The sequence below is a fragment of the Callospermophilus lateralis genome, chromosome 3 (assembly GCF_048772815.1).
Source record: "Callospermophilus lateralis isolate mCalLat2 chromosome 3, mCalLat2.hap1, whole genome shotgun sequence".
Classification (NCBI taxonomy): domain Eukaryota; kingdom Metazoa; phylum Chordata; class Mammalia; order Rodentia; family Sciuridae; genus Callospermophilus; species Callospermophilus lateralis.
Window position 1 is genome coordinate 155,148,945 of NC_135307.1, and position 16,456 is coordinate 155,165,400.

Below are 16,456 nucleotides of genomic sequence, written 5' to 3' on the forward strand. Positions count from 1 at the left end.
TAGAATAAAATACCTCACTTCAGTTTTGTCACATTTAATGTGCCCTTCAATTTCATCCTCTATAAAAAGACCATGAGAGACCTCAACATGTATTTTTCTTTGTCTTCCTCTGGTATCATGATAGACAATTTACCTTACTCATCACCAATTAGGAGTATCACAGGAATGCATGGTCACATTATGAGATATTCAACCCAGTGTGCTTCTGCTGTGGACTCCTCAGGAGGTAGATGGTTTCTCTACTCTTTTCATTGGAAAGCACATCAGTGACATCCCCAATCACACAGCTAGTCTTTCATCAAAGCAAATTAATGTACTCTATGTGTATATTTTTTTTCTTTTCATAGAATAGAATCAAAATGAGCAGAAGGTATAGAATAGCACAGTTGAACATGCTAGGAAATCAAAGTCATTTCAGCAGCCCCTGGAAATTTTTGTGACCACCCTTGATAGCAAAACATCAAAATTTCCCTCCACAGCGGGTGAGGATACCGCTCAATGGTAGAGCGGTTGCCCAGCATGTGCATGCCCTGGGTTCCATCTGCAGCATTGAAAAAGAATTCCCGCTACAATATTTAAGTAACTAATGTATACTTCCTGGTTGTTGCTTTTGCTTTGTTTGTTTTTTCCCAAATGTTGAAGCAAATGCTGAGACAGATGTAAAGAAGTAAAAGAGGTATTTTTGCCCTCCAGCTGCTCAAAATCACTTTCCCAATCAATTGCTAATGAGACCAATGTCCCCATTCTCATCTGACCCTTTGGAGTTTGCACAGAGCCAATGTGTGTTGACAGGCTGACTGTGCCTGTAGTCCAAGCAGCCCTGAAGATATCTCTCAGTGCCATCCTAAGTGGTGGCTCAACCTCCGTGTCCACACTGTGTGGCTTCTGCCTAAGCAAGTAAATGCATCAGGTACTATTTTTCAAAAACTGTTTATTTATTTATTTTAATGTTTATTTTTTAGTTTTCGGTGGACACAACATCTTTATTTTTATGTGGTGCCGAGGATCAAACCCAGCGCCCCGCGCATGCCAGGCGAGCGCGCTACCACTTGAGCCACATCCCCAGCCCAAGGTACTATTTCTAATAGCCAAAAATTAGTGGCTTTAATATGAAGTGGCAAGCATAGTTTTGCTACTTTGGGTCATGGAAGAGCTTTGTGTTATTAGAATTCCCCCAAATTTCCAGTTAAGTTTCCATATTTGTGGCATTACTTTTTAGCTCTGATAAGTCTATGGTGTGTATTGAGTTTCAGATGCAGGTCAGCAGTGATATTTATCCTTCAGGTATACAGGAACACCCAGTGCATCCACTTCAACAGTCTGAATAGGCCGGGAAGTTCATTTAGCAAGCTTCACATGAGCCTTTTTCCTCATTTTGTAGGTCATTGTCATTCGGTAAACCCCTAACTTTTCTTTCAGTTTTTCTTGTCATCTGATAATTTGGTATTAAGTGAATATCTTCCTGGAAAACTCAGATGCCTTAAGCTATTTATAATTATTTTATGGATATATAATTATTTTATGGATATATTTTCTCCTTCTAAATATATGTATTTTTATTATTTTTAAAGCACAGAAGAAAAAACTTAATAATGGCTCAAAATTTATAAACATCATGAAAATGAACTATTTCTCCAAAAATTACTTTCAGATATGAAAAATCAAGAAAATCTGTTCAGATCCTGGGGCAAATTCTTTGGACCACAAAATTTACTTCTGCCAAGCCTGGGCCTAGTCAGGTTGTCCATGGGCAGCAGTTGAGAATATTCTGATGCCACCATAACCAGAATCCTGCCATAGATGATTTTTTTTTTTTTTTTTTTTTGGTTTTTGTCAGTTTTGTTTTCTGATGATCTAACATTAGAATCAACCTAGATACAAACTGATCTGTAGACCGAAGGAAAGTGGCTTTTGCCTTCAAGATCAGAGTAGTTAAAGAGTAAATATTAGATAACTCCATTCAAATTATATTGCATTAATAATACCTGTAATGTGATTTATTTAATAATTTTTTTTCCACTTATAGCCAGTGATGATAAAGTTAGTTTAAAATCCACATATATTGTTATTTAATTGTATGCTTTTTTAATGCTTTGCCACAAACAGGATTCAAGGCATTTTGAGATGATTCTGCATTTCTAATTGTTTTCCAATTTAGTTGTTACTTTGTGGATATTAAATGCCAACAAAATGTCAGCAATGGTCATCTCTATAATTAAGATCAAGATCATATCTTTAGGACAAGTGAAAAACCTGTGAAAGAGAAACAGTTCAAGTGACATTGACTCCCTTCCTCCCAGAAATCAAGTTATTGGCATAAACGTGGCAGAACTCTCAGGTTTTCTATTGTTCATATTGATTCCTCACTTCTTCAGTCGTTTTCATCAGCGAAGTAGACTGTTGAATCTTTTCTCACCCAATTTGACAGCACTTTCACTAGTCTTGAAATAGGCCGAATGATTAATTTTCTTGTCACTTATATTTTTACTGATGTGAGATTTTTAGCGACAGTATCAGGGGGCATTTTCTCGCTTGGTGATTTACAGAAGGTGAGGTGCACTGGGAGAATTGGACAGGATGGAAATGGAAAATGCTATAATTAAGGATGTGCTCCTTCACAAATCAATCCCCTGGGAAGAACTGGTTTGAACATTTCCAGTAAAAATATAGACCCAAGTCTACTGCACCCTTGGAGTATCTCAGATTCGAAGAAGGAGAGTGTTAGTTCTCCATGCTGGAACGACATGATGACACAAGAGTAGACCTCCAAAAGCCTGTAATTTAATAGCCTAAAGAAAATCTATTTTTTCCCATTTCCATTTGCTCTTATCATTTCCTCAGAATTATTCTTAAACTTAGTTACATGGGTATTTTCTTCTTTTTGAGCAGTGGTGAACTCTTCCTCTCTAGTAGGGAGGGTATCATTAGGGCTTGAAACCTAATATCTTATACCTTTCCATGTTTAATTTTCTTTTCCAAAATATCCATTTTATGTGGTTACATTGTTCAGTAAAGTCATTCTCTAAATCTGTCACCAGGCTGTGACATTTATTTATTTGGGCCTTAAACGGTCTTCACATTCAAATTTGCATTACACTGAAAAACAAACAAAACTTTTATGGAAATAATGTATGGCTTTAGGATATAACTGGTCTCTCTCTGTTCCTGTCTTGATCATATGGAATTTCATCCATTTATCTCTAGCAAGAAAATGCGAACCAAACCCACCTGTAGAGCATCTCACCAGGTGCCAGGTGCCAGGGGAAGTGTTAAGGATACAAAAGGGCATCAAAGAAGAGGCTCAGCTACTTTTCCCAGAAATGTTTCTCCTGTGGCTTCTTGCCAAGCCACTCTCTTTCCATCCCTCCCTCTCCCTTTCCTGTTGTTTTACCTCTGCCCACCCTCTAGCGTGGGAGCAGGGCATCCCAGCATTGCAGTCTCCCCGCCACCATCCTCCAAGATCATCTCCTAACCCCTAATAACCCTGCCTTCCCTCCCCAGGCCCTTTTCATCAGCATCTACACCATTCTCATACTCACCTGAGTAATGATTCCTGAGTTGTACCCTGACTTTTTTTGCCTCCCATTCACCAATGGCGGGCACCCCATGCCCAGAGGTGTCTGCCCCACATGGCACCTCTGCCCCATGCAGCTTCTCTTCCTTCTCTCCACCATTGCCTTTCTGAAGCCCCCACCACCTCTTCCTCCTCACTAACTTCTTCTCCACCTATCTATCTCCCTTCTAGGCCTTTCTGTGCATACACACAAACTACCTTCCTCTAACTCTTTCTTTACTCCACAGTGAGCACAGTATGTGTGTGTGTGTGTGTGTGTGTGTGTGTGTGTGTGTGTGTATAATATAATATATATATTATATCACCCTACATGACCCTCTCTGTGCCAATTCTTCCTAATTATGCTGAAGCCCATTTTCAGATGTCCTGGTCATTTCAAATCTGTAAGTAACCTTTATCTTTCTACAGCCCAAGTATGTGTGTGTGTGTGTGTGTGTGTGTGCGCGCACATGTGTATGTGTGTGTATGTGTATTATATGCCTAAAACATATATATTATAAATCTATTTTCTGAAATGCAAAGAGTAAGTGTGGAATATGGAGGTGCTTATACAGTTAGTGGAACATAGTGGTACCAGTCAGCATTGACCCCTTCAGACCTTCAAGCTACTCTAGATTCTCCTTAGTGGTGCACATCTTCCAAGTGCCATCTAAATAGTAAAGTGAGATCACATATCACATTGCTTTCTGGACTGAAACCATTCAGACCCAGACCCAGACCCAGCCCATGGTTGACCTGCACCTCCTGCCACCTCTCTCCACTCCACAGCTCCAGTCTTCCTTCTCCTCCTTACAACACTCTAGCCCCTTCCAACTCATGTCATTCTCTGTGCCTTCAGTGCTTTTGCCACCTTACCCAACCTCACTCTTGGGTAACTGCTCCTCTGCCACCTCTTCAGAGAGGTCTCTGACCTACTGTGTCCCTCTTCCTTCCTGGCACCAGTATAAGGACAATTTGCCTTGTTCTTCAACCTTGTCTTTTAAATAGTGTCATAGGGGTATGCTGAACGTGGGGTGGCCTCCTCTTATCTTAAATTACATGCCTACTACCAACCAGCACAGACGGTCAGACTGGACATTCAGCACACTTTCCTTTTTTTTTTTTTTTTAATTCCCTGAATGGCAGGGTATTGAACCCAGAGCCTTGTGCATGATAGGATAAGCACTCTACCACTGAGCCACACTCCCACCCCAGTACATATTTCTTTAATGAATGAACATTTGAGTGAAGATAGTTTTGTTTTTTAAAAATGACAAAGTTACTTTAGATCAAGTTTTCTGAGCAGACTAAGACCATGTAGAGAAATCACACATGTAGGCCTATTATAGTTTGGGCATGGAATGTCCCCTACAACTTATATATTATAAGCATGGCCCCCAGTGTGTCAAGATACAGAGATGTGGCTTTTTAGTCAATGATTGGATCTTGAAAGCTGTAACCTCATCAGTGTATTAATCCATTTGATAGATCAATAATATGAATGGACTACTGGGTGGTAACTGTAGATAGGTGGGGCATGGATGGAGGAAGTAGGTCACGGGAGCATTACCTTGGGAACTTTATCTTGTCCCTAACCTTTTCCCTGTACCCACCTTTCTTTCTCTTTCCCCCTCCCAATTTCCACTCTTTCCTTCCTCCTTTCTGACTATCATGAGCTGAGAAACTTCTCCCTACCATGCCCTTCTACCATGATGTTTCTGCCTTGGAGCCAGCCAACCATAGACTGAGACCTCTGACACCATGGAGCAAAATAAATCTTTCCTTCTTTAAGTTGCTCTTGTCAGATATTTTAGTCACAGCAATGAAAATCTGACCAACACAAGATATAGATATAGATATAGATATAGATAGATAGATAGATAGATATAGATAGATATATATGTAATATTTCTGCCATTCCTAGATTCTGCCCAACCCATTTTGTTGGTGTTAGTGCCTGGTAGCTCTATCTTGAAAAAGAATTTATATAGAAAAGTGTATTTTTCTGGTATTGTACCTCCACCCCCATGGGTGGCATTTGTGTCTGTGTTTGACTTGAGCTCTTTGAATTCCATCTGACAGAGTTCCTCTTGACTTTTTGAAAATTTTGAGCTCTGCTATTCTGGTCTATTTCTGAAACAAAGGCCCTAAAAATAGCACATCTTGTATATTTGTATACTTTCTCTAAATCTAATGGACTTTTTAAATCATTGTTCTCCCTAACAAACATAAGGAAGTTCATTTCATCTTTCTAATGGATGAGAAAAGATCCATTTGATTAGTTCTATATCCCATTCCCACCATATCACTTATTTTTATTATGAAATATGCATACATGCTAGAAAACATAGCATTTACATAAGTACTAAAGAATGCTAAAACATGTCTCTGAATTAATTCTCCATTTGTACCAATGTATTTGAAACCTCCTGCGTACTGCCTCCTTCACAGCCCAGAGATGGTTATCATTTCCTTGCTCTTCTTTGTTGTTGTTCTACATATGGAGGTAGCCCTGGGCAATATTCTTCACTATCACTTGCTTTTAACATTTATATGAATAGAATTGCATTAAATGTATTCTTGAGTGACTTGCTTTTTTTTTTTCTCAAGAAAGTTAAAAACAGCTTATTTCCCCTTGTTCTTTTGCTGGTATCTGCAGCAAAAACTTTTCTATCTATAGTTATAAACTTTTTTAAACAAGCACACATGTACAAGAGTTCACAACCAAAGAGTGGTTTATCGACCCCTAGAACTCTAATCTCTTCCCTTGCCTGAATAATGCCAAATTGCCTCCCTGAGAAGCTGAGCCAGTTGCTTCCCACTGGTAGGTTCTGTGAGTTCCTGTACTCCATATCCTCTTTGACATTACATGTTTTATGTTTTGCCAATCTGGTATATATAAAATTGCATATCATTATTGTTCTAATAGCCCCATTTACTAATTATATGGAGCATCTTTTTGACCATTCATAGTTTAGCTCTGAGAATGCCTAGGTCTTTTGCCAGTTTTTCCAGTGGATTGTCTTTTTCTTCAGGATTTGTAAGAGTTCTTTACATATTCTAGCTACTAACCCTTTGTCAGCTATGTTTTCAAGATGCTTTCTTCCTCCTTAGTACCTTGAGACTTTACGTCTTTACTTCTTCTTCCTTATGGTTCATGTTTTTGTTTTATTTCATACATTTTCCACACCGCAAGGTCATAAAGAATTTGCCCATACATTCTTATAAAAGTTTTATATCACTTATTTTGTCATCTACACATAATTTTACTTCAAATTATAACTTCTCCTTCCAATTTGCTTTACCTGAACTATAATATAATACCACTATACTAGTAATATTGTAACCTGAAGCAGTAGGCACAAATTCTAGGCATTCCTTTATCCACTTAAGGAGAATGTTTATAAGCTCAGAAGTATGAGTGATATAGGGATGAACTTGCCTGAACTTGCCTCATTCAGTGCCCTCAAGAAGTATAGTGGGCTAAATGGTGACCTCCCCCTAAATATGTCCAAATATTAGTCCCTAGAACTTGTGCATAGATTAAGGATCTTGATAAAAATCATTCTGGGTTGTCTAGATGGGTGCTAAACTGAATGACAAGTGTCCTTATAAAAGATACACAGAACACAGGTGCAGTGGCACATGCCTGTAATCCCAGCATCTTGGGAGGCTGAAACAGGAGGATTGCAAGTTCAAAGCTAGCCTCAGTAATGACAAGGCACTAAGCAACTCAGTGAGACCCTGTCTTGAAATCAAATACAAAATAGGGCTGGGGATGTGGCTTGGTGGTCAAATGCTCCTGAGTTTGATCCTCAGTAAAAAAAAAAAAAAAAAAAAAAAAAAAAAGAACAGGAAAAGCAAGAACAGAATCTCCCCTGGAGCCTCTGATATAAAGTGAGCATGACTCTGCAGATTTGTAGCTTCTAGTTTTCCAGAACTAGTGAAAGAATTCATTTCTAAGCCACTCAGTTTATGGTCATTTACAGAAACTAACATGGAATAACTGACTCTAGAAAATCACTTGAACTCAGCTTCCATGTCCATGTCCTTCACATACTTGGGGGAATAGGACAATGGCAGAAAAGGCTAAGTTGCCAGAACATTTCAGACAGGTATGTGGTTGTCTGATATCTCCCAGTTGATTCCAAAACATGGCTTCCCCTCCTTTGCAGAAGACTGCTGTAGAGTTAGAGGTTAGGCAATGTTATAAAGGTGGCCAGCTCTGGACTTGCTTGTGTTGGTATTAAAGAACTACAAGAGTTAGGAATAAAAATTAAGGATAAGTACAAAACATACACACTGATGTCATAAAGCAAACTTCCCTTGAGGCCATTGTACCAAACTGAGGTATCATATCTACTCTTGGAAAATTAAGAGAAGGTCCAGGCAAGAGGAATTAGAATGGTTAAAAAGAAAATGTAGTTTGCAGCACAGCATCTTATAAACCATTCTCTTTTTTCTTTGCCGTAAGACAGTTATTCCAAAATATGGAAGGTTAAAATGCTAAGTAGCAGTCAACCAACACAGAGTTTGAATAAGCAAAGAGAAATTAAAATGGGGTAATAGTTGGTTTTTCTGTATTTTATGAAATCAGCATGGTCTGTAGGTAGAGATTCCCCTTAAATGTTATGTAGTTATGTACTGAAGTATAAATTGCAAGTTGACTTTTATAGCCCACATTGTCCTATTTAAAAGTTTAGCTCCCAACTTTGCAACCTTGAACTTAACCCTGTGTGTGCTAGGATTCACAACTTTGCAGAGAGCAGTGGAAGTTAGGAGACCTGGGTTCTGGACTTGATTCCACTGTAGAGTAACTGTGACTCTAAAAATCACTTTAACTCTTTGACCTTCCACTTCCTGCTGTCAAATTGATGCCATAGGACTTTTCCAGTTCATGAGGATCTAACATGAGGAGGTTTGCTTGCAATAAAACCCTACTGGAAATTTCCCCTATTTTATCCACTACATTCTTTCTGGAATGTCATCCATAAATCCATATTCAGTGGGTCAGGGAGCAGACAATCCAGATTCACCATACTTCTTTCTTCTTCAGGAACCTGGGTAGAAGCTTTAAGGATTCTCTTTAGTTCTCCAGGCAGCCTGGATAGCACATCAGTATTCCCATTTTGCACGTAAGACCACCAAGGCTAAGAGTTGGAACAGTTTACCCCAGGCACTCCATCTTAAGGAGAAAAGGACCAGAATTCAAACCTAATCTCTTCTTCCATCAAAATGCAAGCTCCTTCCTTATAGTCATGGTGTTGCTATCATTTCTAAAAAATTAAAACAAATAATCAAAATAAAATTGGAGGGATGGGTTTGGATTCTCAGGCTCTTGCAACACATATTTAGCAGTGTGTGTCTGTTTCTCTTGGAAATTTTTGATAAAGTACAACCAATGAAGACATGTAAGTAGAGGACTATTACTAATTGAGAAGATCCCTACATGGGAATATGAATAGAGTGGGTCACTAAAGAAATTCAAAACTACCCAGAAACCAAGAAGAATTTCTGCTTAGTAATTTGAATGTTTTCTAAGTTGAGTAGTCAAGGAGACAAATTTCTCTTTAAAAAAGTACTTACTATATGTGACCTTTAATGAAATTCAGTATAGAACTAAGTTTCATGTGTTACTGGACTTTTTATAGAACAAAAGGGCAGTGACTAGCATTGAAACACATACCAGATTTTTGTGACTAGGTGCTTCTTAAGCCACCCGCTTTCAGTCAGAGTTCTCTGACTTTCGACCAGTGGGCATTATTTCAATGTTCAGTGTACATTTTAACATATCTCCCACATGAGGAGGACTTTAAAAGTATTTTGAGATTTAAGTTACAGATATCCTTTCTTATAGAAAGCAACTAACACTGAAGCCCTAGAGTTGTTAGATAAGAAAATATCAGATAATATGGCCCAAATCACCCTTACTGGTAGTTCTACTAATAAATTCAGTTAAGATCCAAGGGTGACATTTTTTTAAGGCTACTAAAAGAAATGTTTTTTTGGCATCAGTGAGTCTCTTGGCTGTTTCTAAATGCTGTCAGAGCTAGGATGATATTTGTTTTCTCTTTGTCATGGTGTATACATGCCCTGGCTTAGGCCACAAGTGAAATGCATTTCATGATGTCTTGGTCTCACCCCAAGCCCTAATGGATGTTTGTCTAAATGACAACACCCAGTTTAGCACTGTTAACACTGCAGTTTGGAGGCTGGGGAAGCATGTGCTACATGTGACAGTCCAGGACATAAATGGTAAGATTGGGGATCTTCTGCTAAATGAACACTTCTTCCTCTAGTATCCAGTTCTGGAAGGACCTTTTTGTTCTGTCTTCCATAGTGCCTTAGTTTAAGAGTCAGACCATAAATATTCACTGAGTCAGAAAATCTCAAAACTTGATTATTGCCCCCTGTAAATGTAGTTCTGGACTTTCTCTTGGAAGCCCAGATTTCTCAGCCTTGACAAGGACAAGCTTATGACAGTTGAATAGTGTCATCCAGGATGAGAATGATGGGCTGCTGTCTGGGGTCAATTTCTGTGGCATCATGCACAGCATCCCTTTTGTAGGTTTGATTGTGAGTTTGATTAACATAGCAAGCCACTTTCCAGATATGCCTTCCATGGAGTATTTAGCAAAATGCACACGCATTTCTATTTTGTTCACCATTGTCCTGAGCACTGTATGTGGATGTGTTGGACTCAGTGGGACCTTTCAGGAAACAGCAGGACGATCCTAGGCAGAGCATGACAGGTCTTTAGAGGGACGCGCCTGCTCTAACCCAGGCCTACAAGCAGACTGTGGATTGAAAGGGGGAGCCATGAATTGAGCGTTGACAGCGGGCCACGGAGGTCCGAAGGCTCAGGTGGTTGTCAGCCATAAGTTTAGCTCAGCTCTTTGAGTAATTTGTCACGCCTCGCTCAGCCCCTGCTGGGCCAGCACGTGCCAGCTTAGTGTCAGAGTGCCTGTTCGCCAGACGGCCACTCAGGCCTAACGCCCTGCTGTTCCTCAGACCAGCGGCTTGCTGGGGCCATACACGGAGGGCCGAGCCTTGGCGACAGCCAAGTGCTGTGCAGAATAAGCGTGTTCATAATGAGATGTGAATGGCATTAGTAGGTCCCTCTAGAATTGGGTCTGAGCAGGCGCCTCTTGCTGAGGAAGTTTGGCAGTCTGTTCATTAAGGCAAGTCACCAGGAGTTCAGCCCACAGCCATGGAGCTAGTTCTGGCTCATGCTGCCCAGGCCTGGGGCTGTTGTGACCATCTATAGGACAGATTATAAATCATTAGAGGGTCTACTTTTGAACTCTTCAAATTCATTTCTTCTTCTTCTTTTTTATTTTATTTTAAAGTTGCATAAAACAAGCTTAAAGAGAAATTCTAGTATTGCTTTCCATGAAGAGCATGCCCTATCTCTGGGAAACCCCAAACAGTAACCCCTAGTCTCATATGTCTTTTGAATACTTGAAATAGAATGGACAGAGGAACTGAGTTGTTATTTTTTAATTAATTAAAATTTAAATCTAGATAGCCACATGTGATACATGGCTACCATATCAGACGGTACAGATCTAGATTGTCTCTGGTCACCTCTTGGTGTGAAATCATCCTTGAGTATAACAGAGTAGGAAGAGGAAGAATCCGCATTTAGAAATCAATGTGCATACTTTACCAAAAGAAAATAGAAAAGTGCATGCCTATTTTAAAACACAGACTCTACTGGAAGCTAATTGGAAAGGTATAATTATTACCAACTTACATTTTTCAAGAGGCCATCTTGAAAAGGTAGTCTTAAGATAAAGTGAGAAATGCTAAAATTACTTTTTCCTCTCTTGGAGCACAAATTACAAACTGATGTTGATCCACATTCCCTATTTCCTGAAGAATTAGCACAATTTTCAAAATGACCAAAACACATCTTTTAACTTTTGCATTGATAATAAAGAAGGGGAAAATGAGACATCATGCTGACTTCCCCAAGTGTTAATTCATAAAGTCGTACGTGTGGTGCCTTCATCCATTGTCAGATTGTTCTGACGTTATCCTGTTATTGGAAGTGCATGATTCACCTTCCGAGGAAACAGAAGCCACACACAAAAGGGGAAGATTTGCTTTCTGCCCTGTGAAAGACTGCCACACGCAGGGGTCCTATTAAGACAGCTGGAAAGTTGCTTCGGCGTGTTACGCCTATAAGTTTTATTGGTGACTGGTTTTTGATTACACATTTGAATGCTGTGTGTTCCAGACTGCAATTTTAATTAAAAGGCAATAGTCTTTTTTTTCTCTCAATTGCATTGTGCACTGTTTGCTAGATTCTCCTACATATTAATTCTGATTTTCTAATATTTAGAGTTTATTTTGGTTAGTGGCTCTGATGTCCCTTCAGACTATACCTTCTGACCTTTTCTCTTCCCAGTAACTTGCATTTTCTTAATTTTTAAAAAATATGTCCACCCTCATATCGCCAGTTCTTGCTCGAAGTATCTGTTCACTATGTCCGTAATCTCACAAGAATGTTTTATCCACCCAAATAGAAAATGACGATCCAGGGTTGTCTCACAATGGTCAACAGAAGGAAATGCCATTGCAATCAATGTTTCTTGTTTTTGTTTGCTTAAGTGGATCTTACTGATGCCTTGATGTTATTCTATAACCATTAGTTTTTGTATTTTTTAGTGGAGCTAGTTTTGAATGTATTTAAAATTTAAGAGAAACTTAAGTGTTAAAATCCATATCTTACTAATTATGATGAATATTTAATTTTCTGACAAAATGCTAAAGAGATTGCAAAATACTGTTCTTTACATACAAACAGCAAAGTTGCATAAGTGTATTTAAAACAAAGTAGACTGTCACTGCTATGCATGTTGTTTTGCAAATGCATTTGTCTCCTTAACCGATTACTTCAGCTATGAAGAGAGAGCGCTGTATCTCGAAGCAATAATTCAGAACCACCGAGAAGTCATGACATTTGAGGATTTCGCAGCTCAAGTCTTTTCTCCCTCTCCCAGCTACTCCCTCAGTGGAACGGGTGAGTGTCTACATTATTCTCCTCTCACACGCTTAAGATGCATTCGAGTAGCAGATGTACACCTGTTTTTCACAGATAAATGCTTGCAAATTTAAGGAGAGCATTCTCCCTCTGAATCAACTAATGAATATCAAAAGGAATGATGACATTCATTTTAATTTGTTTTGTATCCGAGCTGTTCACTCCATTCCTTTTTTCAGCTATCCTGTTAACCCCCGAATCTAGCAAGGTTAATGAACTTTTTCTCAGTAATGTGCTCTGGTTCATTCAGGAGTGTGGGTTTCTTGCTGAGCTGGGAACATGTTGTTTAAAAGCAATGCCCGAATCAGTGCTTACTTATCAAAAAAGAGTTCCTCACAGTCGAAGCCGTTGCTACTAATGCTAAATGGGGATTATGCTGCCGAGATACTAGGGTCAGGGATTAATGCAGGAGACATGGAAGGACAGTGTCCCCAGGCCCATCATTACAGAGTGCGGCAAGCACACTTCTCTCTGGAGTGGTCGGTGTCATGTGGACAAGCCGCTGACTGGAGCAGCACCTGGTGTGGAAACCATTTAGAAACTGGCTTACAATCATTTTTATGTATTAGACCACTGGCAAATTGCAAACATTGCCATAGATTTCCTTATTTCTAGGCACTTAACTCTTTTTACATTTCCAATTTGAAAAAAAAAAATATTTACACTGCCACTTAACAAGATGATATGATTACTATAAGTTCTTTTTTCAAAGACTAGTATTATTACTTGTAAATTTTTGCATGTAGTTATAGATTAATTGCCTTTCAGACAGTAAATAGGATATTTAGTGATCACATGTTGAAACCCTCAATGCAGGGCTTCCATCATCTTCCGCGGATTTCAACACAATCCGTGAGAGTGCTTAATAGATTTCTAACCTGTGTCAATTGTCTCTGAACACTGCCTCACTTCTCCTATTCTGACTTGTTAACAAATATCTTACACACAAAGTGAAAAAAATTAAATTCGGTGAAATAAATCACTTACAAATAAAATCAGCCATGCATCATTGTTTAACATCGCTGGCTTCAATCCTTGCCTCTCGGAGCTTTGTTGGGAGATAAGAGGGAGAGGCATGCGCTTGCACAGGGAGCCAGGAGCAGCAGGCAGAAGGCTTGGGAAGATAAGCAAGCTGGCAGAGGTGCGGGAGCAGCGATTTACATAATCACGCCTCTGCTTCCTGGTGAGGCGTCAAGAAACACTGGGATGGCCTCTATTGATCTTTGTTGAACTGGAATACTAAACAACATGAGAAAAGCTTATAACTTAAAGCTTTGATTAATGTTTCTTACATTAAAAAAGTAGAACAGCTGTGAATTGAATTCTTTTATACACTCTGCCAACATTCTATGACCAAAAAAAAAATCTGTTTCAATGGAAATGAAGATTTCATACCCAGACTGGCTAGAGGTTTAAAATTTTTTCTGATTTTTTTTTTTTTTTTTTTTTTTTTTTTTTTTGCTTAAAGAACATGAAGGATCTGTAGCAAGCTGATTTTTTAAAGATCTCCTTCAGCTTTTTCCCATCCTCATGAGATATTGGGACTTGATTTTTCAGTGCAGGATTTTTTTTCCAAAAAAAAAAAAAAAACTCTTGGAAAAGCATTTCATTTCTAAAAATTAAAGGAAAAATTTAAATAATTACATTTTTTACATTCCTTGACTGTTATATTCTTAAGGTTGCAGATTAAGATGTTATCAAAACAAATAATGATGGGCTTTATTTTCTATGAATATTTTAGCCTCTGTATAAATTAATTTGATCTTTTCCCAAAATTTCATAATTATTTAAACCAATTCAAATGAGTCGGTGTGTAGGTAACACCTTAAGTGAGACCCTAGGAATAATTTAAGATTTTATGACATCTACTTAGAGAGGATTGTTAATGGGCTTGAAAAGGTGATATTCTTTATAGAGTTACCTACCAGAATAGATTCCAAGAGAATATGAGTATGGGGATTGGAACTTTTACAAAAGGAACGTGAAATCTAATGCCAGATATCAAAAACAGATGCTACTTCTTCATCTTGTCAGATTAACATCAGTATTATGTTTCATAATGTTCATGGTTTAGAGAATTCAGTGTTGAGTGATAAAATCTTTTATACATATATCACATCTATCCTTCAGTATGATTTTAAGTCTGTGCATAATGTTCTCTTTTAACACTTTGTGTATCTAACCTTAAATGATTAAGAAGAAAGGGAAAATGATTTGAACTGGAATCGTGGGGGTGGTATAATGAGGATGTAACATGTCAGCACCACATACAGTCAGGTTCTCAGAACCCCATCCTCTTCTTATTTACACACCAGCTTTGCTTTTGAGGAATCCTTATCCCCATCTCTTAGTACTTTTACAGATGAAAATGTTTTTTTTTTTTTTATTTATAGCATTTGTTTTTGTTTTTTGTTTTCCATGGGACAAGTACAGTCAAACCCAGATGAGCCAGGCAGCTTAAAGTAAGAAACTGAGGTGAAGTCTGCCCTTCCAAGCAACAAGCCAACTGGAAAAATTGACCCTGAGCAGCTTAAGCTCCCACAGTGCACTTAGGACCCAATCAGACCATCTCTGGCCATCATTGTCATCAAAGCAGGCCTTAGGCTTCTGCTCAAATGCATATGCACAATCTGAGGAATTAGGCGCTCCTAGGTTTTGTTTGGTTTTGTTTTTTTGTATATGCATAACAGAAAGCTTTATCCTTAAGAAAGAGAGAGAGTCACCTGAGTAGTGTATTTATTTCACACTATATTTGTTATACATGGCATGCAGCCCCCACTGCTAAAAGAAAAGCCCCCCTATCAGCCTTTGAAAAGAGATCCGTTGTGCCCAGAGATGCCACTGTTGGGAAATGCCCTGTTCCCAGAGCTTCCCTACCCAGGTGCTATCTACCCAAGGACCCCTGGGGAGTGGGTGGCCAAAGGAAGTGCTTCTATCCATGATACCCTGTCAACTGCAGCTAGGGATGGAAGGCTGATACATAAGTGCTTAGCTTTTGTCAAAGGGCTTTAAGAAAAAAAAATATATATATTCATTTTCCAAATAAGAAAATGTTGTTTTAAAACTGCCTTGCTTCTTTCTGTCAATTACCCATTACACAGTTGGTATTTGAACAACTTTTTACCTAACTTGTGGTTTGCCTTCCCTATTGACCAGTAATAAACCAATGTTACAATATTAACTGTTTTATTACTATAGTTAATATAATATAATTAATAAGATGGTTAATATTTTAACCATTATTTAAATATTTGTTGCAATTAACACGTATATGTTCTATGCATACATGTTTATATGCATGTAACCCACATGCCTATGTGGTAACATGTTTTCAAGCATGTTACCAAGGAAGGGGACCAGCAGAAAGGCCTATAAAGGGTTAACTGAAATGGGCACCCTCGAGTGCTGGGGAGGGACTGATGTAATCACTGCAGCTCACAGCCAAGTGCATCTGTTCACCATGAGGTCATTCTTCTGCATGCTAATGAGTTGGAGAATCTAGTCTAATGTTTGACATTATCAAAAAGGACATAAATAGTGTAAATCTTTAGTTTTTGGAAGCTCCTCCTAAAAATCAAAAGAGAAAAGAAACTTTTGCTTGGACTTGAGATATTTTTTTCCTGAACCACTCTAGAGATTGTACCTGAACTTTAAAATCTGGGAGGAATCCATTTGTCTCTGTTGATAATCCCCAAATCACTATTATAGTCATAGCTAGCAATTTTGTAATCAAGGACTATAGGTATGTCTAATTTTAATGTCTAGTTTTAAGCAGTTCCAAGTACCTTGATCAGAAGTTTATAAAGATGGATTTTTACCAAAGAATGTCCAAAACCAAATTAAATGAGAGTTGT

General features: G+C 38.5%; 1 protein-coding gene across 4 annotated transcripts in view; it reads left to right on the forward strand.

Annotated features, from left to right (window-relative positions):
* The window catches only part of Ralgapa2 (Ral GTPase activating protein catalytic subunit alpha 2), a 325,597-nt gene that overhangs the window by 290,708 nt on the left and 18,433 nt on the right, over positions 1-16,456 (forward strand). For 2 of the 4 annotated variants that reach the window (XM_076851457.2, XM_076851459.2), the window contains 2 exons: positions 12,460-12,581; positions 15,036-15,596. In XM_076851457.2, coding sequence (XP_076707572.2) covers positions 12,460-12,581; positions 15,036-15,049 — 136 coding nt within the window. In that variant the 3' untranslated portion in view covers positions 15,050-15,596. Of the gene's footprint in view, positions 1-12,459; positions 12,582-15,035; positions 15,598-16,456 lie in introns of those variants that run through there. The other 2 variants (XM_076851460.2, XM_076851458.2) reach the window with 2 other exon arrangements.